This window comes from Abramis brama (genome assembly GCF_963993115.1).
Source record: "Abramis brama genome assembly, chromosome: 10".
Classification (NCBI taxonomy): domain Eukaryota; kingdom Metazoa; phylum Chordata; class Actinopteri; order Cypriniformes; family Leuciscidae; genus Abramis; species Abramis brama.
This window is the reverse complement of record NC_139972.1, coordinates 4,572,895-4,600,291: the sequence shown is the minus strand read 5'-3', so window position 1 is coordinate 4,600,291 and position 27,397 is coordinate 4,572,895. Positions and strand designations below refer to the sequence as shown.

General features: G+C 36.6%; 1 protein-coding gene across 1 annotated transcript; it reads right to left on the bottom strand.

Moving 5' to 3' along the window:
* Nucleotides 1–653: 653 nt before the first annotated feature.
* psmd2 (proteasome 26S subunit ubiquitin receptor, non-ATPase 2) lies at nt 654–22,518 on the bottom strand. Its single transcript, XM_084125806.1, has 21 exons — nt 22,314–22,518; nt 21,894–21,950; nt 20,127–20,291; nt 19,916–20,037; nt 15,242–15,466; nt 15,003–15,161; nt 14,704–14,848; nt 12,464–12,524; nt 12,247–12,393; nt 12,038–12,144; nt 11,331–11,458; nt 10,223–10,310; nt 9,373–9,535; nt 8,634–8,735; nt 8,405–8,547; nt 8,247–8,330; nt 7,192–7,360; nt 6,911–7,005; nt 5,277–5,403; nt 5,061–5,179; nt 654–1,103 (listed from the first exon to the last, which is right to left on the bottom strand). Exons 1-21 carry the CDS (start codon nt 22,416–22,418, stop codon nt 921–923), a joined length of 2,694 nt encoding a protein of 897 aa, XP_083981932.1. The 5' UTR covers nt 22,419–22,518; the 3' UTR covers nt 654–920.
* Between the last annotated feature and the right edge of the window lie 4,879 nt (nt 22,519–27,397).

Here is a 27,397-nt window from a genome sequence, read left to right as displayed (position 1 = left end):
CTAGTAGCAATGTGTGAAAATGCTGCTATATTGGTTCATTATTAAAAATGGGTTAGCAATGTCATCTGAAAATATTGTTTTAGATGATGTGTGATTGTGCTGAAATGTTCAACAGGTCTGTATGAAACAAACACACTACAAATTTCACTATTGTCAGATACTGGCTTATAGATATGAATTAGCCATGGTGTAGTTCAGTGGTCTTCACCGTTTTTTTTTTCATGAGAGCCACACTGATAGGACAAAATCAGTAGGAGAGCCAATTTTACTGCGAAGTATCAAAAGTTACATCCAGTCATAAATATCATGTCTGCTTATTAATCTGTCATCCATGAACATACAATATATGCATTGCAATAAAAGGGCGGGGGAAAAAAATTCTTCATGATTTACCAGTCAAATTTGTAACTGAGACAAAATTTCCAGAATATATTTAATGACCGTAAGTTATTTTTTTTTCTACATTAGCCCATCATGTATCTAACCATCCCAATTGATGAATCTGAATGTATTGTAGTTTATTACAATTTATTTAATAGTTTATCACTATTATATATTCACAATAACAAAAAAAATATGGATATATCAGTAAAGATTGGAATAAGAACGTGAAAAATGCATTTTGAGTTAAAAAATGTACAGGGACAGCAACATTTGACCACAATTCTTTTATTTTTGTATCTCAACCTTTTACAGAACAAGTAACAAAAAACAACAAAACATGTTTAAAGCAGGATGATAAACACACTCATTCCTTGCTCTAATTACAAAATGAGGAGAAAACGCGGCGAGGAGAAGGAGGGCGTGAGGAATCGTCACAGTTTTCCCATGGGAGGGAAAGACGGAGACAGAAGGTGGAGGACGAGGTGCCTTTAAATACGATCAGAGGTCCCGGTTAGTGTGCGCTTCAGTCCGCGTGTCTACACGTCGTAGTTGGGGTTCTTGCGCAGGATGACGAAGCCCTCCAGGATGGGCGTGACGGGGAGGAACTCCTCTGTGGCGAGTTCGGCTCGCTCCCCGTGAGCCAGGAGCACCGGCGTGGTGTGAGTCTGGAAGCCCGTGATGGCTTTGGGTTTACCGGCCTGACCGACCACATCCACAGCCTGGAGACACACAGAAAGAATTACCACATCTTTCTTTCACCGTTTGATTTCGCACTACTTGTATCATTTAAAAGGGTCATGAATTGAGAAATCAAATCTCCCTTGAGGTCATTGTACTATAAAATAACATCCGGTGGGTTTCGTAACTCAAACTTAGTCCAAAAACAGCTTTTATTGAAACCAAGCTCAGAAAACGATTCGTTTGGAATTTTGTCACATTATGACGTCATAGTGGACGCCCACGTCTGCATCATCGCATCTTTAGCCCCGCCCACTGGTGCGTTAGTGAGGTGAGAGATACAGGATCACTTGAATGAAAATAACATTAATTTCCAAAGGATCCTAATGCTATTTATTTTCAACTATGTGAATGTCTCAGTAGAGCATTATTTGTTTGTTTTCGGCACATTTCACTGTGGATTCTTTGGTAAATCAGTCGCAATTTCAGCGCAGGCTTTGCAAACACACATTTATGATATGGACTCGACAGTAACGCCACAACATGCAAGTAACAGTGTTCATTCTAATGATCAGTGACCAGTGATTTCTGATATGTAATGATTCATGTAGGCTAAAGTCAGATGTTAACCAGCGACTAAACGGTCAACTTCACATAGTTTCTCTTAGTAGGATGAAAATAATCTGTTATTTAAATTGTGATTAAATTATAATATAGAAAGTGGTCAAAAAGCACTCCCTCTACAATCACTGGAACTGTCAATCAAACAGCACGGGTTTATCACTGACTCCCGTTATAATCAATTAAGCCGTCTTCACTGCACAATGAATCTCTTATTTACATTGCGTTTGCACTGTTAGTTATGATGAAAATTCGTGAGAGCAGAAATTGAGTTACAATGATGAGATCACTGCATTCACGTGCTCAACACATCTGTGATCGGCAACAATGCTCATCACTAGAGCCCGACCGATATATCGGCGGGCCGATATTATCGGCCGATATAAGGCATTTTCCTAACTATCGGTATCGGCATTTATAATGGCCGATAAATTAATATAAAAAAAAAAGCAGCGATGCAGTGATTTATGTAAGGATGGCGCTGGCGCTGCTAATAAAGCACCTAAAAGCTGTCACAAAGAACTGGCAAAAGTGGAAAAAAATAACGGCCGCATCTGGTGTAGACACAGTGTTAAAGCTCATTCTGCTACGTTACAACATCAAGCAATATTCCAATAATTTATGTAATTATAACACTTTATATAGTGCCATTTTGCATTAAGAGTAGCCAGATGGACACGCGAGATGCGACACGTTCAGAATTAATACACTTTTAGTAAACTACAGAACAGCGCGAGCGGGAAGCGGCGCACCTCACGCGGGCAGAGAACGCGTCCGAGAACGGACACTGATATAAGGACAGTGATATAAAACGCACACACACAGGTCTGTTAAATTAAGCAATACTTTTAAGGTAGTCTAATATTTTTCTGACTAACAAAATTACTGACAGTAATTTAAATAAAGAAAAACGAAATTTAAATAAAGAAAAACGAAATTTAAATAAAGAAATTAAACGAAATTTAAATAAAGAAAAACGAAATTTAAATAAAGAAAAACGAAATTTAAATAAAGAAAAAACGAAATTTAAATAAAGAAATTAAACGAAATTTAAATAAAGAAAAACGAAATTTAAATAAAGAAAAACGAAATTAAGTTAAATTAAAAATGAGATTAATTTAGATTGATAATAACGGGTAAAAAGGCGAATACATTTTGTTTATATTATTCTATTTTCCACAATGTCAAAGCAACACAGCTTAATCCAAAACACAAGCTCAGACATGCACTTCGTCCATAGAAACTCAAACTCCGCTGTTCTGCGCTCTAGCCAGAGAACACTCCCGTTGCTGGAACACTTGCGCGTCGGTTCTATTTCTAGCTTGCATGCGTTTTCCGCGTGGCTCGGCTCGAGCCGCGCCTGAGAGACGCGTCTCACGCAGGCAGTGTGCAAACTCCAACCTGTTAACATGGGAACCGAAATAAAAATGGCCATGCCACGCAGTCAGTGTGTCGCCGGCCTTATTCAAGCGCGAATGAGAACCGTGTCGCGGGGGATCCCAGATGTAAAAAAAAAAAAAAAGGAATATTGGAATGTCAAATTTTCAAATCGAATACCAACCCACCGAACGAATATTCAAATATTCGGGTCCAGCCCTATAGCCTAGTTTCACGTTTAGTACATTTTGCTTACTACTTATTTAAAATAGTATAAATCTACTGTACATATGTAATTAAACGTTTTCATTATGATATTATTAATTTTACTTTACTAAAAAGATCTGAGTTCTTCCTCCACTGGTAGATATTAGAGAAATTAAGATTAAAAATAGAAGATAAGGTTTTGTCAGTGACACTTTTGATATATTTATTGATACAAGTTATGTTTTAAATAACGTGACTAAATTAAAAGACAAAGTCGTTAGTGAAGATTATGCAACAGTATTTAGAATATAATATAATATAAAATGCAATGCAAACTAGTTTGGTTACAGCTCAAATTCTCATTCTATCATTCACCCTGCCTCCATTACATATCTTTGTCACACAAGTGTTTGATCACCACATTTGAGTGATCATTGCAAAACGTTTATATATTTATTCTGTTTATACTGTGTATTCTATATACAGTACCCATCAAAAGTTTGTACACACCAATTGGAAAGTGTGTCCAAACTTACTGTACTATAATACACATAAATAATATTGCTACTGTATTATAATATACACATAAATAATATCGGCCGATATATCGGTATCTGGCTTTTTTTTATCGGTATCGGCGCCCAAAAATCCATATCGGTCGGGCTCTACTCATCACTGCAACCTTTCACGCCATAGATCTAAAAATAATGCTATAATCAACACTTTTCAAGATTACTTAACCTTGAGAGCTAAAGGTTTTCAAGAGAGTTCCACATGCAATGCTCATTTCATATGCAAAGATGTCAGCCAATCACAGCTGTGGGTGTTTACACTGAAGTCTCACACAGACACGCCCCTTCAGACAGAGCGTTCAAACCAGAGGATAAAATCAGGGCAGGAAATGGCCTTATATTTCTAAATTATGACAATTTTTGATGTAAAATTCATACTAACATAAGTGTATCTCAGGTAATACACTTCAAACAGATGAAGTTTAGCTTTGTAGCTTATTGTGGGACAGTTTCTTTACTGTCTATTGTCCCTGTCAAATAAAGAATAAAAAAAAAAAAAATGCAGTTCATGACCCCTTTAAATGGTTAAAATGACTTGCTCTATTTTGGACAATTTCTCATTGTACTCCGTGGAAACACAAAGCTACAGTTTAAGACAATGAGACATTTATCACAGTGTGCCAAGCAGGAGCCACTTAAAATGTAAAGTGATTAAAAAAACATCTTCCATGTTAATCTGATTTGTTGCTGTCCTAACTAGCAATGAGCATTTATTTTAAAGAAATTAAAATAAAGGTGCATTAAATTGATCAAAAGTGACAGTAAAGACATTTATAATGTTACAAAAGATTCTATTTCAAATAAATGCTGTTCTTTTAGAACTTTCTGTTCATCAGAGAATACTGAATAATGTATCAGTTTCCACAAAAATATGAACATTGATAATAATCATAAATGTTTCTTGAGCATCAAATCATCATATTAGACTGATTTCTGAAGGATCATGTGACACTGAAGACTGGAGTAATGATGCTGAAAATTCAGCTTTGATCACAGGAATAAATTACACTTTACTATATATTCACATAGAAAAGAGTTATTTTAAATTGTAATAATATTTTCACTGTTTTTACTGTATTTTTGATCAAATAAATGCAGCCTTGGTGAGCAGAAGAGACTCTTTCATAAACATAAATCTTGCCGACCCCAAACTTTGAACAGTGGCTTAATCTCATTGGTCCAAAATCATGCAACATGTCTCACACACACACACACACACACCTGTCCCACTCGGACGGACACTGGCAGAGGTCTGAGCTCCTCGTCGAATGTGACCAACATGCGAGGCTGCATCGCCGCCACCAACCCATAGAGAACGTAATGAGACTTTCCCAAGATTACTGCAGCGAGAGAGACGAGAAACCACAGGTACATATCAGACAGACATCACAGGTATTGTTCTGATGTGGTTCTGGATGTTGAAAGTGACGTTCTTACTGTTTTTGACGTCCAGGAATGACACGAGGACCGTGAGGAGTCCAGCGACGGCCACCTGACTCATGAGCTGCCGGTCGCTGTGATACGGGCAGAGCGTCAGTGTGCCTTTACCCAGATGAGTGAGACCCTGAAACACACACACACACTTCAGCAGCTGATCCGCTTCAACACACACTTCAATGACCGGTTACTGGAAAATCACCATCCCACAAAACACGCCTGCCTCATATTTCACCAAGAACAACTAAAAACTCAATACTCAAATTTCAATACTGTACTTTTTTTTGTACATTGAAAAAAGCTGAAATAAAATAAATATTAACTTAAAAAGTAGAAATTATCTGAAATAAAAAGCAAAATTACTAAAACTGAAAAATAAAACAAACTTAAAATGAACTAAATTTAAATTTAAATTAAAATAAAAGAAAATTAAAAATATTAATAAACACTATAAAATTACACATATACATACATAAATCACAATATATGCCTGATACTGATTTAATATTGAATCATTCAGTTTCTTTACACAAAATATCTTATTTTTTCCTTTTAATTTTGAGGTAAAATACAACCTGGTCATGTTTTTTTTTTTTCTACCCACCAACAATTTTACATATTTTTCTTCCTTTTTATTTCTTAAGACTAAAGGAAAAACTGGCCTAGGATTAGACTACAGTTTTTTACATAACATAAACGCCACTGCTTCATTCTCTCACTAAAGTCAATTAATTGTTTTTAGCATTTGGAGTTAATTTTGGCCCGGATCACAGCTCACATTAACAGCTCATTAACAGTCAAAACAACAGCAGATGATGTGTTATAAAAAGCATGACTCTTTGTGATGAAGCGCACATTAGCACTAAAGAGGAAAGCGTGTATATAATTAGTAATACAAACAAAAATGTGTCACATGACACTGTGTTAATAATCAGAAGGTACTTTTCCACTGTCATACCGAACGGCTCCAGTAATATTTCCACTTGAGCTTAGTTTGACACGGCACAATTACAGTTAACGGTAGCCCTCGGTGCTCTCCACGTGTCGGTCAAAAAAAAAAAAAAAAAATTGTCAATGAAATTAATGTACTATATTTTAGTTTGATAATGTTTTTTATTTAATATTTTGTATTTTTAGGAGATTTTATGGTACTAAATTATATTTACGCTGTATTTATACTCCATTTATTCACTTTTTGAGCATAGACCTGAAAACTACATTTCCAACTTAAACTGTCATAAATCTTGAATGCTTCAGAGCGACAGACTTCAGTCTGATCTCTTTTCAAAGACGACACTTGGCAGATTATTGCTGGAGTAAAAAAAAAAAAAAAAAAAAAAAAAAAAAAAGTGAACGTGTATTATGAAAAATACACAAAAATCCTATTTTCAATTTTTATATGAAATGTATATTTTCAAAATCACGTTTTACTCTAAAACTGCAAGAAAATCAAATTTGAGGTTGATATCTCAAAAAATGATCTTTCAGTGAGATGTTGTTCGGCTGCAGTACCAAACGCTTCCACTAGAGGAAATTCGTCTCACATTCGTTTCCAATGCGTCATTTTGTCCCGATGGTGGAAAAGCCCCTATAGACATTAGCAGGTCCGTATTTTCAGCTATTGTTCTGCTCACCTGAGCGAGTCGGACCATGAAGAGGTTGTTGGGGTCTTTGGCGTGATACTGCGCCAGTTGCCTGAGCATCGCTGCTAAACGTGCGTTATTGGTGCCTGTAGAAAAAGACAAACACAGTAACCATGAAAACCACAGCCTCTGATTGGTTGAGGCACTTTATGATGTCATCAGTGCGTTTCAGTGCCTCTAGAGGCCGTGTGAGCATCAACACAAGCATTAATTAAATGCATTTATAATTTATATACATATAATATTTTAAATATCAAATATTACTGACTGACCGCTTCCCACCATTCCCATGGCAAAGATGGAGTTGTGGGACACTTCCGGGTCGGCGTCGTGTGAGAACTTGCTGAGCGTGTCCAGGATGTTTAACCTGGGATTGGAGACTGAGATCAGAGCGAGTGCTAAAGGAACCGCTCGCCTTAACGTGGGCTCCCCGTAACGCAGCTGCACACACACACACACACACACATCAGGGAACAAAGCATTAGGGGAATCACTACCATAAAGAGGTCCATATTTCATGCTCATTTGTTTAGTAAATATACATTTTTATTAGTAATTTATATAAATATGATGTAATTTTATATATTAAATATAACATGTAAAATACATTTAGAAAATGATTATAATAAATATTACATTCAGTATAAAATTATATAATACATATATTAATATTTTTAATGAATAAATAAATTTAATAAATTATAACATTTCTTTATATATATAATATGTATTATATACTGTAATTTTCCATAATAAATTTAATATGAATTTTACAAATTGTATTATATGATATTTATATTCATATATAATAAGTATTTAAATAAAATAAATGAATTATTATTCTAGATGTATTTATTAAATGCATTTATTTATAATTTATATACATACTTATATAATTTAATATAACAAAAAAAAATTTATAATAAACATCACATTTAATATTTAAAATACAAAATTATACAATATTGGTTATATAAATTATTATTAAATATTTATATTTATAATTAAATGCATTATTACATAAATAACTAATGAATTATTATAATTTATGCAGTTATTTATTAAATGTATGTATTCATAATGTATAAAAAAATGTATTATATAAATTATATATCAAATATTACATTTAATATAAATTACAAAAAGTATTATAAATATACAAATTTGTACAATAATATTTGTATAAATTATTATTAAATATGTATATTTATAAATACATGCATTATATAAATATATGTTATACATTATTATAAATTCTTTATTTATTAAATAAAGTATATGCATTTATTTATTTATTTAGCACCAAAAATGACGGTGTAAAACTCACCAGGTGACCAAACGTGCGCAGGGCCATTTCTGAGCCGATCTCCTCACCCATCGCGATGAGAGCGATACCCAACACCGCCACACCCTGCAGACAGCAGAATCAGCCTTACTGACACACACACACACGCACACCTCAACTCAACGAGAACACACACACACCTGATGGGAGCCCATATCTGCCGTCTCCTTCTTATCTTTGTCTTTTTTGTCTTTCTTGTCTTTATCATCATCTTTGTCCTTGATGTCGTAATGCTCGCTGCAGATATGAAGCAACTGCTGCACCTTCAGAACGTTACCGGACCCTGAGAGACAGACAAGCGGTTACACACACACGTGTTTTATAGGAAGCGTGTGACCTTTAACCTGTGTGAGTGAGTACTTGACTCACCTGCGTATGCGCAGATGTCCACCAGTGTGTTGGCGAAGCTACGGAAGGGCTCGGGAACGACTTGAAGAGCTGCTAGAGTGGTTTCGATCGCCTCACCTTTACCTGCACACACACACAATCATGTAATTGTGCATTCTTAATCCAATCAGAACTCAGAACTGTTTACACTGAGAATTAGGCCTGCATGATAAATCTAAATTAAACACAATATTGTTTAAGTGATTATCAAATCACACATGCTGTGATTTAAAGCGTAACTCTCGCCAAAATGCAACCTAGGGTCTTTTTGTGAATCTACCCGAGGCAAACTTTCGTTTAAAAGCATAATTAGGATGGAAACGCCACTTTTAAGATTGACCGTATTTTAGTTTTAGGTCAAACTGCCTTGTGAATGGGAGTGAATGGGGCACTTCTATGATAGCATCAAAAAGCACTATTTTTAAAACACTAAGAAGGCTCGACACAACATGAAACTTTGTGTTTTACTAGCTCAGTATCACTCAGTATCACCAGAGGCTCTACACATGAACTCCAGCATTGAGAACAGTGTTTGTGTTCACAGAGTTTACTAAAAAGAGATTTTGAACAACTCACTGTCTCTGTGTCCGCCGGCATTTTGACAGTCAGAAATAGTCGATCTCCGAATGCGAATGAACTGACTCTGAATTTTAGTATTGCTTCTTATATGAGGATCCTTTTTCAAATACAAGGTCAATGCCGAGGCGTGTGCTGTTCTTACCCAGGTGGTTGAGTCCGAGGCCGAGCGGCAGCCAGCGGGCGTACGTGTCCTTGAGCTCCTGCTCGCTCTTCTCCATGATGGTCTGCAGGACGGTGGACGTGACATCACCGTTACAGGAGCCCACAGCGATCATCCCACACGCCAGCGCAGTCACTCCCGCCACCTGCGTGTCCACACACAGACTCATCAGATTCAGATCGTTTTATTTAGTGCCATGTCAGCATTCAAAGCTATTTTCATGGCAAAAATCAAATTACAAAAATACAAATATCATATAAATACAACAAAAAACAAAAAAACAAAAACAGCAAGTCATATTATACATGATTTTTTAAATTAACATATGTGAGCCTGGACCACAAAACCAGTCACATGGGTCAATTGTTTGAAATTGAGATGAAGATGATCATCTGAATGCTGAATAAATGAGCTTTCCAGTGATGTGTGGTTTGTTAGGATAGGACAATATTGGTCGAGATACAACTATTGAAAATCTGGAATCTGAGGGTGCAAAAAAATCTAAACATTGAGAAAATCTCCTTTAAAGTTGTTCATTTATGTTGGCGATTGTGTTTTATATATTTACGGTAGGAACTTTACAAAATATCTTCATGGAACATGATCTTTACTTAATATCCTCATGATTTTTGGCATAAAAGAAAAATGGATAATTTTGACCCATACAATGTATTATTGGCTATTGCCACAGATATAGCCGTGCGACTCGAGACTGGTGACGTGATCCAGGGTCACATATGATAAAAAAATCCAAAACCTTTTCAGGCATAATCTCACAGATTCATCACACACACACACACACACACACACACACACACACACACACACACACCTCCATGCTGGATTTGGAGTCTCCCATGACAGGAAGCAGCAGAGAGAGAACATCTTCTCTGTTAGAGCCGGCGTACGCCAGACCCAACCTACACAAACACAAAGCAGCGTCACTATTGTACAGTACTTTCACAAATAATAATCATACATTCATTGTTAAGGACTAACACCGTGTCCAACGCAATGCGCAATAAAAGGTTATTTTCCATGTTAGTCAGAGTGTTTGTCCTAACCAGCCGCGACGGCGACACGCGACGATTGGATTTTAGAAACGGTTTCTATTTTTCTGCGACGTCGCGCTGGAACAACAAACACAAAGTGTGGCGATGATAATCTCAGGTACTGTTTATGTGCTTTATTTAATGTTAAAAGCGTGTAATGTGACTTTAAACATCATTTAGTGCTCCAGCTTTGTAGCTGTAAAAGCAACAATGGATAATTCACCTCAGATCTTGAAATTAAACAAATGGAAACAAGAACGTTCAAACTGTGAACAAACAAGTGTATTATTTGATTAAGATTGTTTTAGTAACTCAGTAGCCTGTGTATTTTTAATAATGTTTAAATGGTGTAATATTTGTGAATTTGATTATGTAGCACATCCATTTTCTTGCGAGTGTCGTCTAGTGTGGACAGACAAATTATTTGTCACTAGAATCTTATCGCATCGCGTCTAGTTAGGACAGGGTGTAAAACAAATTTTCATCCATGTTTTAATTTAATCAGTAAACCTTAAAGTAGTATGTAGTTTCTGCAGCACTAGAATGACAAAAATAAAGCATATTTTGCAAACACCCCTTTCGCGTGTCAACTCAAACACAACAGCTCTTAAGGTGCTTGTGAAGGCATGTTTCAGCAGGTAAAGGAAGCTACATTCAGTTAAAGGTCCAACATATTAGGAACACTTTTAGCTGTGTTGCTACTTGTGTCACGAGTAAGCAGTTGAGTAGACTAATAACACTTATAATCTCGCTTATAATAAACCCATCCAGCGTATCTGGATAGTAAATTATAAGATTGTTAAGAGTTATGAATTTAAATGTTCATTAAAATTTAAACCATAAAACAAAAAATAACTTAAGAAATGGTTTGTGTAATTTGTGAATTACCCAAAAATGGCTCCGATCCTCATGATGTTGCTGTTGTGTAAGACGTAGTCGGACAGCAGAGCGAGAGCGGGATCACACTCGTTACGGACGCCGGAGTTCACGATACCACACGCCAACAGCGCCCCGGACTGAAAGAAATACATGTGTCAAATTAATCATTCAGAATATTTTCCCAGGTTTTTCTCTCCAATCAGTAGCGCTTCTGGCATAAATGTCCAATTTTGCACATTCACAACTTGGATTGATTGATTGATTGTTTTTATTTAATGCCATGTCAGCATCTAAGGCTATTTTCATGGCCAAAATTAATTTACAAAAATACAAATATCATATAAATACAATAAAACCAAGCAAACAAACACGAAAAGTCATTATACCTTTTTTTTTTTAAAATTAACATATAAAAAATCTTTTCAGGCATAATCTTACTAAAGTCCTTAAGTGAGGTAACTTCATAAAAGACCATTCTACTTGTATTAAACCCAGGACAGTCCAATAACATATGTTTAACAGAGAGGGGAATCTTTCAAAACATGCATAGAGTTGGGTCTTCACCTTTACGCAAACAAGCACGAGTCAAACTTGTATGACCTAAACGACATCTGGTGAACAGCACTTGATCAGATCTAGTTTTAAGAGTGATTAAAAGTGTGTTTGAAATTTCCAGAAGCTATGAATGGAAACACGGCTACTGTGTGCATCTGTACCTTGATGTAGTCCTCGGATGAATAGAGATATTTATCGATCTGTGTCAGACCACCGTCCACGTCCCACAGCAGGATCATTCCCAGAGAGGCCGCAGCGCTGAGCATGCCTGAAACACACACACACACACACACACACATTTAACACAAAGATCATCACGATAACAGCAGATTTATGCTGTTCAGCAGCCCAGAGATGTGGCTGTTCTCACCGTGGTCCTTGTTCTTGTAGAGCCACTTGTTTCCGTCCTCCGTGAGCAGTTTGTCCTGTCCGAACGCAGCGTTGACGAAACCGTTGACGAACGAGGAGGCGAGGTTCATGCGAGCGGAGTCCACCTGTGAGCCGCTGCCACCGAACCCTGAGAGAAACACACCGCTAGTAAAACACAACACACCATCACACTAATAACGAGATCTGACGGGTCTTACGGTTGTTCTCCAGGTGGGTTTTGTAGATGTCATCTGGCACTTTGGGCTCCATGATGTCGAGCTACAGAGGAAAGGATCAGAATATAACATCTACAAATATGCACACGCAACTGACAGAAATATTATTAATCTAAATGTGAATCTCACAACATTATAATATTTTGCATGCAATAAATAATCAGAGTGACATTTTAAGACAATTATGCCTCGTTTCCACTGAGCAGTACGGTACGGTACGGGACAGTACGGTACGGTTCGGGTCTGTTAACCATGATCTGGCTAGCGTTTCCACTGCCAACAGTACCCTTACTTGATAGGCATGGTGTTTCGATCGACGTCATTTTCGCGCGAAGAAGAACATAGTAAACTATAATGGATGACATGCAGCAGATCTTGTTCTTGCTCCTCGACATGTTTGTCACAAGAAGACAAGCGCCGACATTAGGCTTTTCTCAATATCAAGTACGCAAAGTTTGTACTTGCCATGTGCGACTCCTACATGCAAATGGTACAGCGCGTTCTTAAAAGCGTCACTCAGCTCGCTCTGCTACTCCGGTTATCTCTGTTACTATGTACATTTTAAAGCAACAATAAAACGAAATATGTTATAAAACACCACTCTGCCTCTTTTCGTTTTCATTTAAATAAATTAAACATTATAGGGACACAAATGTGGTTCATGCGCAACGCATATTGATTATTCACTGCACGTTATACGTTATTCTATTTATAACAAAACGAAATTTAAAACACAACCCTAACGTTACCTCTTTTCGTTTAAATAAAAAAAAAATTAAACATATTCCAGGCAATATGCGTTTGTACAAATGTTGCAATAAACATCAGTGATAATCTAAAAAATGACAAGAAACCATATTTCTTTTTGTAAAATTTCAGTTTTATCAATAATAGCCTATATAAAAGTTTAAGTAAAAGGTACAAGAAGCTATACAATAAGAAATAAAGCAAACAATTCAGTCAAATATCCAAATGCAGCGCTCTAGTCTAACATTACAAGTAAAGTTAAATACAAATAGCCTATAACGTTAATATGAAACTAAACTTCCCCTCAGCCAAAACGATTGACAGGGAACTCATTATATATTCACGAGAGCAAAGATCGCCCGTTAGGTCTACACAAGACGAATTATATCTCATGTTTAACCACTACCGTCGGAGTCAGCGTCTCAGCGACGAACGTCAGAAGACTAGCCGAGGAAAGGCTCATCCAGCCGGGAAACATGAGCGCCGAGCCCCGCTGAACGCATGGATCTCACAACCGGGGGAAAAAAAATCATCTTTATAAATAAACCACAGATTTGAGCTTTAAACAACTACATTCTCGCCTGAAAAACTCTTAAAATTACATTTCGTGATACAGTAACAGTAGTATTATATTAAACTGTATATTAAAAAATGGCGCTTCTTATGTTGTCATTCCCCTTGTAGCACGCGCAAGTGACGATTCTCTGTCAACCAATCAACGTCCTGCAGTGAGTCTAGCTCCACCTTTTAGTACCGTACCACTGTGCTAGGTACCCCAATGGAAGGGTACCTAAAAAGTGGTACGGTACGGTTCGGCATTTTGGTACCATTCACAACTTTTGATAGTGGAAACGCAAATAAATGCGTACCGTTCCGTACCGTACCGTACCGTACTGCTCAGTGGAAACGAGGCATAAGGCACATTTCACCTCAATTATCCTAATAATAATAATTTATAACATTTTCATTAATATAAATTTAGTTTTGAAGTGAAGTCTTGAGACATTTTAATGATCAAAATGCATTTCAATGCAATTTCTCATTATTGTAATGCGATAGAACGAACGATAGAAAAAATGATAGATAGAAAGAACGAATGATAGATAGAAAGAACAAACTATAGAAAGAACGATAGATATTCCCATTATTGTCATACAGTTATAAAACAATCCTTTCTGGATACAATGATATTCGTATTAATATCAGCATGAATTAAATGACCACGATCCATAATTACAATTGTACTTTGCAACAAAAATATTTCATATTTTTTCAGTTGCACTGTAATAATGATGAAGTAGGGATGTGAATTGTCATAAAAATGAGGTCAAATGGTCCTAAAAAATAGGCTTAATTTTCTTTACTCAAGATTCAATCTGTGCATTTTCTCTTATGACCCAGATATTTCGTGACCTGGATATTTTTCTCTCTCTCTCTCTGTGTGTGTGTGCGTGTGTGTGTGTGTGTGTAAGCACCTCTCTAGCGAGAGCCAGGAAGTTGCTGTTGAGCTGCACGTTGGACATGATCTCCGTCAGATCTTCATAATCCTCCACATCTTCATTCAGCTCCAGGAACATGCCGTGACGACCCAACATGAACGACATCTGCTTCTGAATGACACTGCGCACACACACACACACACACACACACACACACACACACACACACACACACACACACGTTACTATCAGAGTTTTGCAACTCGAGATTCAGTATTCAGGAGACAGTATTCAGGCTGTGTGTAAATGATAAATTAAGTGCATGTTTGTCATACATGTCCTTGCAGGAAGTGAAGATGTTCTCCACCAGCTCCACGTCATTAAGCATCAGTGCGAGTCTGAGGGCTTCTGGGTAACGGTTAAACTTGCGGAAGATGTTGAGAGCGCATTTCAACAGAGCCGAGTTCTCCGGCTCAGGGACGTAACTCACACAGCTGGAGACACAAACACACGATCAAAACAGGAAGACACCTAAAAGACACATTCAGATGCATTGTGGGTAATCGTGTCGCACCTGGTGAGGTAAAGGCAGACTTTAGCGTAGGCGTTTTCATCGATGTACGTATCCAGCATGTCGAGACGCTCGATTTCCATCAGGAGGTCACAGGCCTCGTGCTCGGCATTGTGGGCCATGTTATACGGGACGATCTCTTTGACCAGCTTCAGAAGTAATTCCTGTTGAGCTTTATCACCTTCCTCGATCTCCTGCCATTCCTTAGCGACCTCTCCGGCAAGATGCCTGGAAACACACACAGGGTCACGTCACTGATTCGGCACGGAAAGAGCTAGAAAGTTCCCAGACTGCATTAAAGAAAGTTTGAACTACGGGAGGTTCATAGGGTCAAATACAGCCTCCTTTAACCTCACTATTTTTGACCCGTCCTGGCAACAAAAAATATATATATATATTTTTTACATTCTTTATTAAAAAACCTTCCAAATGATGTATGATTTGTTGGAATCAGACAAAAAAATGACTGAGCTGCACCTGACTGAAGTCAATAGAGACAGCAAAGGCAATTTTGAGAATAATCGATATAAAGTTTATGAAGGTTATGAAACAAGATTACCTAGCAACCATCCCTTAAAATCCCTGGTAATAACCAAATTTGGCACACACAAACTCAACCAAATATCTATAGGAAAAATATATATTAAACTTTCTTTCCCATGATACCACAATTAACATTAATGGAAATGGACAGTCCGCCCTACAGTAGCGTACGGATCTAATACACATTTGATGTTTTTCCACAACAATTAATCAAACGTTCACATAAGACAAAACAGATAATGTTTGCGTGAATATTCACCAAGACAGATATTTTGAAATACTGTAATTCTGTGTGTGTGTGTGTGTGTGTGTGTGTGTGTGTGTGTGTGTGTGCGTGTGTATATATACATATATATATATATATATACATATATATATACATATATATATACATATATATATACATATATATATACATATATATATACATATATATATACATATATATATACATATATACATATATACATATATACATATATATATACATATACATATATATATACATATACATATATATACATATACATATATATACATATATATATATATATATATATATATATATATATATACATATATATATATACATATATATATATACATACATATATATACATACATATATACATACATATATACATACATATATACATACATATATACATACATATATACATACATACATACATATATACATACATATATACATACATATATATATACATATATATATACATATACATATACATATATATATACACATATACATATATATATATATATACATATACATATATATATACATATACATATATATATACATATATATATATATATATATGTATATATATATATATATATATGTATATGTATATATATATGTATATGTATATATATATATATATATGTATGTGTATATATATATATATATATATATACATATATATATACATATATATATATATATATATACACATATATATATATATATATATATAAGGGTGGCGCGCAGTCTGAGGCGTCTTTGTGCGCAAGCTTTGGATCTGTCAGTCGGCGTGAGTAAGATCGTTTTGTTTATATAAGCATATTAGTTTGAAAATCACATTTTATTGGTTCAGCCTTTGAGAATTTCCGATGAACATTGACAAAGTTGGAATGCTGCGCTTTAAAACGATACTAAACTTGTGCTGAAAGGAGCGCCATCATCGAGAAGTGAGCAGAGAAAAAGGGCATTTTACATGAACAAGAGAAAACGCATAAATAAAGATACTTTTAGATATTTAATCGCTTTTTTGGAGCATTGGGATCGCGTGACGAGGGCTTAATGAACCGCAAATTTAGACATTTTTCACTTGTTTTACCTGTAGCTTGTAATTAGCCCGAGCGCATTCCGACTCCTTTTGCCACCACGGGTCACATCTGTTTAACTGTATATCCGTTATTGTCGTGTTAACTTAGGCCCTGTTTCCACCTGGTATTAAGATGTGTTTTAATCTCAAATCTCATGTGGACAACATTAAATACAGATGTAAACGGGGTCTAAAACTTTTTGAGCTTGTCCACTTTCCACAGGAAAAAAAACACCGTCTTCCCTCCGTCTGCTGATCTAACGCGTGAGCATTATGGGGAGAGCTCGAGTCAGACGGGGTTTAAACTGTCGACTGGAGACACAAGTTTGGTTTGAAGAGGAAAAACGTACCAATCACAATGTTCTCTCATCATTCCTGATGTCTAACACACAGATCAGATACTAAAGCGGATGTTCTCAGTGTGTTTCTCTGTCGTCTCCGGTCGTGTTCATATGTAAATTATGTGAGCTTATTTTCGTCCATTAGATCGAAAGATCTGAAAAATAGACCCTTCCCTCGAAGAAATCAGGACAGAAGTGGGTGAAAGTGGACAAAAGAGACGGATTAAAACACCAGGTGTGAACGGGAATGTGTCTCTCTCGTCTACATGTGATCCGATCGACCAAAACGCATCTTAAAATTGATGTAAACAGGGCCTTCAACAGCCCTAAATAGAAAACAAGAGACATAATCTTCGTACAGAATATGAGTTGCAGTCTGACATGTTTTTCCACCCGCTTTAGATTGACAGGATATAATCAGTCCTGATCATCAACTGTTTTTAAACAATCAGCCAACGGCGGAAATAATTGCTTTTATAAGCCGATACATTGACGCATTCCTACATAATAGTTTTACTCTAAAAGGTGCAGTACACGATTTCTGAGAAATGCTATTGATGTTTGAAATCACCAAAACAAACACCCAACAAACAAATCTTAATAGCCCCGCCCCCAAAATAACACACACTATGCAACAAGCCCCTCCCCCATCAAGCCCCTTACTGCTGATTGGCTAAAGTGTTTTGGTGCTCAGTCTGATCGTTTCTCAGAAATGGTGTACTGCACCTTTAAGCTTTATTTCAATTACCAAAAATTATTTTTTAACAGTTTTAGCTAACAACAACAACACAGGGTGTCTTCAGGCTGTCGTCTGGCTGCAGGGCTCCAGACTGCGACCAAATGGTCGCATTTTGCGACCAAAATTTGAGAGTGTGCGACTGAATTTTACATCCAGTCGCACATGTGCGACCAGTAATTTTTTTTTTACATTAAACGTGGAAGGGGCGCGTCAATGAATCCGGAATGTGTAGCAGGCCAATGATGACGAGTGTGAGAAGAATAGGGAATGGCCACTGTAACTGGCTAATGGGGACGGAGGGTCCTAGAGAAAATCGAGCGCGCGACCGCGCGTAAACGTCTGTTGGAAGGAAACAGACAACGGAGACAAATATCAATGTCACAGACACAGTCGGATGATGATTCAGAGTCAGAGGTTTGTGAGGTGATAAAGTCCCGAACCCACCATTTTCAGGAAGACTGGCTGAGAGAATTCAACTGGTTGAGGTACTGTAATGAGACTTAATGAACTGCGAATGTTGCAGTCGCTTCCCCAGAACTGCGGGGAACACAAAGTTTGCAGACAGTGCAGGCACTTCGCAGTTTAAACACAATACGCTAGTTAGACACAATCTCAGCCTCAAGCATAGAGTGACATGTTAATAAATGAAAACAAAATGAAAGCGGAAAAAACTGCGCTACTCATTTCTGCTTCACAGACCGTTTAATAGTTCGAACCAATAATAGACAGCGCAGAGCTTCTCTCGCCAGTCGCGGGCGGATCTCGATCACGCAACACCGTTACATCGTTCAGATCCAGTGAAGAAATCCATTGAGTTCGCTACAGAATTAATAACATTGCTGCGAGATCCAGTGAGAAACATTCAGATTCGACGCAGAATTCTCTGTTATAAACTATATCAGATCAAACAGCGCTGACGTGGAAACCAGGAGAAACATCGTGCCATGAGCGAACACGTTATAGAAGGCTTTAGGTCCACAGATCAGCAACATTCACCATGGATTTAATGTAGTAACACTAACTGTAACTATGGTTATAACAGTAGCCTACACATATCTTTTTCCAGCACTTGAAAACTATAATATCATATTTAAATGTTATTTTTAATGTGTTGACCAAATCATTTTTTGTTCATCCTTTAAAGATTGTCCCTATTTATAAAACTAAAAGTTTCAAGAAGTAGGAAATCTCAAAATACAAAAAAAAAAAAAAAAAAAAAAAAAAATTAAATTACCATAGTAAACATAGAGGACGCTTATTGGCTATTTTCACTCCCTAATAGCTATTTTGTCACTCATTTTGCTTTTGAATTAATATTAAGACATTATGAATGGTAATAATTAAAGTTAACTTTATCTATACACCTCAAATTAAGCTCAATGCTTTATCATCCCACAGTGCTACCAAATACTTTCTGTAGAACTTAGTGCTTCTGCCCTCAAATGTTAGTCTGGAGCCCTGCGAACTTAAAATAAAACTGCACATTGTAATTTCTGTACGTTAAATCTATTTATTATCAAAGCATTTGTCAGTAATACAGTTATGTGGGGGGAAAATATGAATAATTGCATTGCAAGGTCATTTAAGGTGTGCCCCTAAATTTTCTGCTTGCGCTCCTAAAATTTTAAGTCAGGGGCTACAGCGCTCCTAATAAAAAAAGTTAGTCTGGAGCCCTGGGCTGTACTGGTGCTGGTTCTCGTACCTGACGTATTCGTGTCCCCATGACGCGAGCTCCTCCTGTGAGCCCAGCAGACGATACTTCAGACACTCCCGCTCGGTGCTCATGGTCATGGCGAGGACAGACACCACGTCGGCACAGAAATGCTGTCAAACAGAGAAGGATTGACACTCAAACATAGGCTGATTGTTCTTATAAAATCACCAGAGCCATTTAATTGATGCCGCAAACACACCTTGTTCTCTCCGGGCGCCATGTTCTGGTAGATCTCTTTGAGTTTGGCGTAATGGGGTCGCAGGAACTTGAGCGGTTTGGGCACCGACGTCATGGAGGTCGTGGAGGAGCGGATCTGACGGCGCAGTTCTTCCAGAGCAGGACGATACAGAGACGTGTCCGTCTCCTGCGCAACACAGAGAAAACAAGCGTCTTGACACAAAAAAAATCAACACATTTAACTTATGGAATATTCAGGATGTGATTTTATCCATGAGGATCTGATTGTATTGTGGAAAAAATGGGCATGGACGTTACTTTTTTTTTTTTTGCATCAAGTAATTTCAGAAATAAAGAAATTCATTACACTTTGATCCATTATTGTGAAAACTAATTCTAGTAACACTTTACAATAAAGTCTCATTATATTAACAATATATTTTTAAAGCATTTATTAATCTTTGTTAAAGTTAGTAAAAATTAGGGCTGTCAAAATGAATGCGTTATTCCATGCGATTCCATTCCGTGTTAAAAATATTTAATGCAATCAACGCATTTTTTTCCTTTTTTTTTTCATCCTTTGGTTCCACTACAGTATGTAATCACGCCATCACTCATTTAAATGCTATTAAACCATTCAAGTGCGATAAGATGCAAAAAAAAAAACTCAAATCTGTAACAAAAACACACAAAATTATGTTAAAATTTCCATTTTGTTGAGTATCCTCACAAGCACAGTTTTAAATGAGTCAAATAAAGGCTTAAATGAACAGAGTTTTGAGAAAATACGATCAAATGTCAGACACACGTCATGTGCTTCAGGTCTTAAAGTGACAGCAGTCTAATAAACCTGCTGAAGTCTGTCATTAATTATAATCACAGAACAAAAGACACTTACTGCTCTTGACTGAATAATGTTTGTAACTTCAATAAGGATAAATCTATATACAATTAATAATTTATGTAGTGAAGACTGCAAAATGTTTGATAACTTTATTCATTTCCTGTATATTTACCTGTTAGTCCTACCTGAAATTCATTAAGCACTGTTTACAAGGTTACATGGGTGAAAAAAAAACTAAAACCTTAGCGCTGAGCCCTGATATATTAAAGGCACAGCTAAATATGACATTTATCACAATGGGTTTATGTGAAGATTGTTTAAGGAGTTAACAAATTAAAAGTTATTTTTTTAAGGATATTAAATGTAAAAAATTTTAGCTTTCAATTATACTGTAATGTTGAATGGCTAAAATTAAGGAAAAAAATCTATTTAATAGAGACGCCAGTATTGGTATCAGTGATGCTGGCCTTCATCTCTGGTGCTTAGTAAAGAGATGCCATTAAACAAATATTTTATGTCTTTATGTTATTTCTACATTGTTTTGAAGACTCAATGTGAAAGTATTGCAATATGACAATATATTAAAAACTTTAAAGTCAGGTGCAATTCATTATTTTTTTAATCGTTTGACAACCATTGTTCATTGTTTGTTCATGCGAGTTCACACTGCATTAACTAATGTTAACAAATACATATTTTGATTTTAATAATGTATTAGTAAAAGTTGAAATTAACATTAAGATTAGAAATGCTGTAGAAGTATACAAATGTTAACAACTGAATATCTTGCTGTATATTGAAACCCAGTTTTTTTTACATTACAATAAATCGCAGGCAAAATTCAAGATATTTTTTAAGTACGTAAATGTTGCTTCTTCAAATGTGTCAAATTGACAGTTCAACCAGGAATAATTAATAAATCCAACAAAAACCCTCTGAACTTACACCGAGTCTTTCCACGAGCATCTCCAACTCCTCCTGGAGCAGTTTGTCCTCCTCTGACTGCACAAACAACACAAACACATCAGAGAAGTGATTATTAACAACATCAGACCTCTGGAAACAATGAAAGATAGTTTTTTTTTAAATCAGACCATGGCATTTCTCCTCAGGGAAGCATTTCTATGAACTTTATCCATACATCCCTATGTTTATACAACGATATGATACATATAACGCATACACGGGAGTCTTATAATCACATACGCGTTGTTTTAAAGTGTTTTGTGCCGAAAGTGATTGCTATTCATTGATAACTCATAAATAAACACAAGCATTACTGTGGTGTGTGTGTGAGTGTGTGTGTGTCTGGCCTGCAGAGTGACTCAGGCGGAATTCAAACACGGGTGTTTTTCTCTCTCTCACCAGCTCCTGCTCCTCTTTCTTCTCCTTCTCTTTGCCCGCCGGTTGTTTGTCCTTCTCCTCCTTGATTTCGTCCTGTTTTTTCTCCTTTTTTGCGGTTTCCTCCATGATTTTGTTTCTGCTGTTTCTCTGAATGCGAGTCACTACCGCTGCTGCTGTTTCTTCTTCTACGGCTGATAGGTTATGGCACCGCGCGCTCTACTGTCTCCTGTTGACCGCACTGAGAACTGCACTGAATATTAAAGCCCCCCTGTGGTGAAAATCAAGCTTTTAATGTTGTTTATGTGGTGTTTTTAATGTGCTTTAAGACAAACCATGTGTAAATTCATAAGTCGACAGCATTGCTGAGTATTTTCTCCTTAAAACTGCAGTGAACCAAAGACAGTCTCAAAAACACGCTTTGAAATCGCTGGTGTTTCTGACGTCACAAACTACCTTGTAACCAATCAGATCAACGTGTGATCGTCAACGAGTGGATCTCTGAGCTGAGTGAGTGAGTGAGTGGAGGCGGGGCTCATTTGCATATTCATAGAACCGCGCATACTAAATGAGGCAAGGGTGTCGAGTTACATTCAAGATATTTTAAGGCATGGCGATTGTTTTTCAAGGAAAAAAAACGTTTAAATATGTAATTTTGGTGATCAAAGATGAATTTTAAGGGATAAAATTATTGACTACAGGCCAGGGGGACTTTAAACATTTTTAATATTACTTTAGATTTGTTTTTGCTGGCCACTGATTGTCAAAAGTACTGTATGCTATTATAATGAATTTGCATATTTTTTTATTGGCAAAACAAATCCAAATTAATCATTGTTATTGAAACCAGTAATAATTTAAATATATTTTTTGAGGAAATTGATGACACATTTCTGAAAGAAACCGAAACCACAGCATCTTTATCTTATATCAGTGAGATACTATTATAGTTTTTATTAATATTGTGAATATTGAGTTTTTATTTTATATTTACCATTTCCACATACATTTTAGTTATAGAAATTTTACTCTTTATTATTTTTATTAGATTTGCTTGTTTATGTTTACATACTTTTTAGTTAAAATTAAAATTAAAGTTAAATTAATACGAGAAATGTTGCTTTGGCAACTAACTGAAATAAAATAAATAAAATAGGAATTTTAAATGTTTTATTTCAGTTACAGTTTATTTTATTTCAAGTTGCGCAAAAATGTTTTTTATGGTTTTAGTTAACTATAATAACCCTGTCTTAAGTATACTTGTTGGATTTAAATACTATGATTATGATTCCATGAATACAGTTCATTTTTACTGTTCATTTTTTATTTTAAGTTAACCTTTATAAAAAGTTCACAATATTGTTGCAAATGAAATATAATGTGGATAAAATTTAATAAATATCTATTTGTCAGCTTAGATGATTATTAATCACTCAAACCCCTATCTTTATGTATTTTATGAGTGATTTATCTACCACTTTTTTTTTTAAATTGACAACATTAAATAAACAAAGAAGGAAACAGTCACCGAACAAATAAACAAGAAAAAAAGAAAGAATGAGAAGAAAAAACAAAAACAAAGGCAGGGGTATAACTAATCAGAATAGATCATATCAAAGGAAAAGGTTAAAAGACTTACATATTTCAATTGTTTTTAAAGCCTTCTTGTTACATGAGTGAGATAGTCCCAAACAAAGTAGGCTAATGTTGTACTTCAGCAAGCAAAACATAAAAAAGTGGTTTCTGACCTGAAAATTTACATTTATGTATATAAAATGTTGTTAACAAAAAAGAAGATTAAGTAAGGCAAGGCAAGGCAAGTTTATTTATATAGCACATTTCATACACTATGGCAATTCAAGGTGCTTTACACAGAAAGGAATTAAAATAATCTCAAAATAAAAGCAATGAAAATTAAAACAGTTATTAAAGGAATTAAAAGAGTAAAAAGATGATACATAGATAAACTTCTCATCTGGCAAAACACAGAGGTATCATGTTTTTCACAACTCCCAGTTTTACTCTGAGAGTTGGGATCACTAATCGCCATAATGCTTAAAAACATTTTAGGAAAATCAACATCAATTTATGAAGTCAGCTTGTGCGATGTTCTCTCAAATTTTTCAGTTAGTATTAAAATTTCAACATTCAAGATGACTTTGGGAAATGAGTGCATGCAAACAAAGAAAAATAACTGCAGAACTGGAGGAAATGAGTGAAAAGTCCATTAAGATTTTCCCCGCCTCAAAAACCACACTCAAACCAATCAATTAATCTTAACTTGGGTTTTCTTAGTAAACAAAACATAGTATGTGAATAGTGCAGATTACTAGATTTCTACAATTGAGTTAAGACATTAAGTAAAGTTAACTAAAAAGTGTTAGTTAGAATCACTGTTGGATTTTACAATGCAGACTTCAACATTCAGCATGCAAAACACAACAATGGTAACAATTATATTTTATTTAAAGTAAATTATCAAGTACTCTCTACAGTCCTTTTTTAGTTACTAGAACTCTTGTGTAAGTGAACTATACTAACTAAGCATTTGTCAGTACCACATACTATTCCTATTTCACTTTACTTGTTTTTTTTTTAAGGCAATCGGTTTGCATGCTTTTTTTAAGTAAGTCCAACTAATTAGACGTGCTGGCAAAATTCTGACAACGATTCAAAAGCATGATCACAGAACTGACACCATAGCATTTTTGTTACCACATAGATAGACTATAACTGTAACACTACTTAAAAGCACTTACATTAGCACTGGACCATCATCAGATTACAAAGCCTGAAATGAACACACACACACACATAAACCTACAAACTACTTGTGGATTTATTGGAATAAATCAATGCTTGGGAACTGGAGCTGTCATGAACTTCTTTGCTTACAACCCTTCTGATCGAGGTTGAGGATTAGATGTTGACAAACCAGTACATCTATGCACATACATCTTTAACAAAGTGGTCCTTCGAGCCGGATGTAAAATCTTATCCTCATGGCAGCATCTCGGGATTATATTGAAGAACATCAGAGTCTCCGTCCTAGCAGGATCCGACGAATTCCTGGACATCTGGAGGACTTTGTACTTACTTCCCAACCACGGCAGCTCGTTCCATCCCCCTTGCAAGAGTATTTAGGCCATATGCATATTAGTGAGACTTTTTCTGCTCCAGATGTGGACTATCGAACTTCAACTCCTGATAGACTTTGGACTGAGCAGTACACTGAGACTACAAGGTTACGTAGAGTTGAGGAGTGTGTTTGGAATGTTCTAGAACAACTCAAAGAACTACAAACCACATTACAAATGTCTTTAGAGCAAGGCAAAGCTTCACCACGCATGCATCAAGATTTATTAAACTCTCATGCCGCAGGTGCTGGACATCAAAGGTCAGTCCCTCACTCAGGCAGTCAGCAGCAGTCCATCCAGCAATGTAGTGCCAGCTTGCCTTTTCTCTATGCAGACACAAGACCAGGTACACAAAGCCCTGATAATCTTGGAATATCAAGGTACTCTTCTCAAATGATACCTGCACACTCAACCACAGGATTACCTCAGCCACAAAGTCAATCTCCAGTCCACCTGCCACCAGGGTTATTACTGTACCTCAGGCTCAACAGCCCTTGTCTCGTCCAGCATCTGTCCCTGTTACAGAGCGTCATGTAGCACAACATGAGCCATGGCCCACATCTGCTCCAGCAGGTATGATACATCAGCCATATATTCATCAACAACCTGGAGATCTTCAGCAGAGATTTCAGCCACAAGTCCAGTCCTTCGGACAACAATGTCTGTTTATGCACTTCCTATGACCTCTGTGCAGAGCAATACTGTACATCCCAATTATGTACGACCACAGATCACACAGTCATTACCAGCATTTGCTCATGCACAGCCTCTGATGTTTCAGTACTCAGAACCTTCCCCACTGCAATCTGTGAATTACTCAGATCCATACACACAGGGCTATCAGTCTACCAGACCCCCAGAAGCAATACTTCAGCAACAGCCATATTCTGCAGCATTCTCTTCTACTGTACAGCCAGCAGTTCAAGTTCCAAGCATGGTGGATATGGCTATCGCATCCTCTTATGGAATACCTAAGCCTAAACTCATTAATTTCACCACAGGGAAGGAGAGTGACTTTGCTCTATTAAAAAAGGGACTTGATGGCATTCTTGGCCCAAATCTTCATTTGACAGAGGACTATACATTTCAAGTTTTACTTGACCATCTCAAATTACCAGCTGCCTTCCAAATAGCAAATAGATACATGTATGATCCCATGCCTTATACTCGAGCCATGCAAGCTTTGCAACATTGCTATGGGCAGCCCCAACAACTGGTACAGGGAGAAATTGGCAACATTCTCCACACACCTCCACTGAAACCAGGGGATGCTCAAGGTTTTGAGGACTTTGCTTTATCAGTTAGCACTTTGGTTGGTCTCCTCAATACATTGGAGGGGCCTTCCAAGACTGAACTTATGTGTGGTTCCCATGTCGATAGATTGCTCACCAAGCTCACATCCTCTCATAGAGATAGTTTCGTTGAATACTGTATGGCCAAGGGCATTCTCAGGAATGGCACTGATAGATCCTACACTCTTCCTGAGTTTGCAGAATGGCTAGAGAAAAAATCACAAGCGCTTCAGATATCGAGGAGAGCCGCTGAGATCTACAGTGCAGATAGACCTCGCTTTGAGAATAGAGAACAAAAACCACCAAAGCCACCAAAGGTACAATCCACAATCTACTATGGCATGGAACATGCGAAAGAGAAGCCTTCTGCCTCCTCAACATCATCTTTCCAGACAAAGGTAAAGAAATGTGAAAGTTTTAAGCCGTACTTCTGGCCATGTCATGTTGAAAGTGGTTCAGGTCAGACTCCATAGCAAAGGGAGAATATTGGACGCGTATTCCATTCTAGATGATGGGTCTGAAAGGACCATAATTCTTCCCACAGCAGTGCATTACCTTGATCTGGATAAGACAGATTAATCACTTGCCCTCAGAACAATTAGACAAGAGGTAGTAGATATCCAGGGTGCATCAGTCTCATTTGAAGTGACTGAAGTGACTCATTTGAAGTGAATCCTGC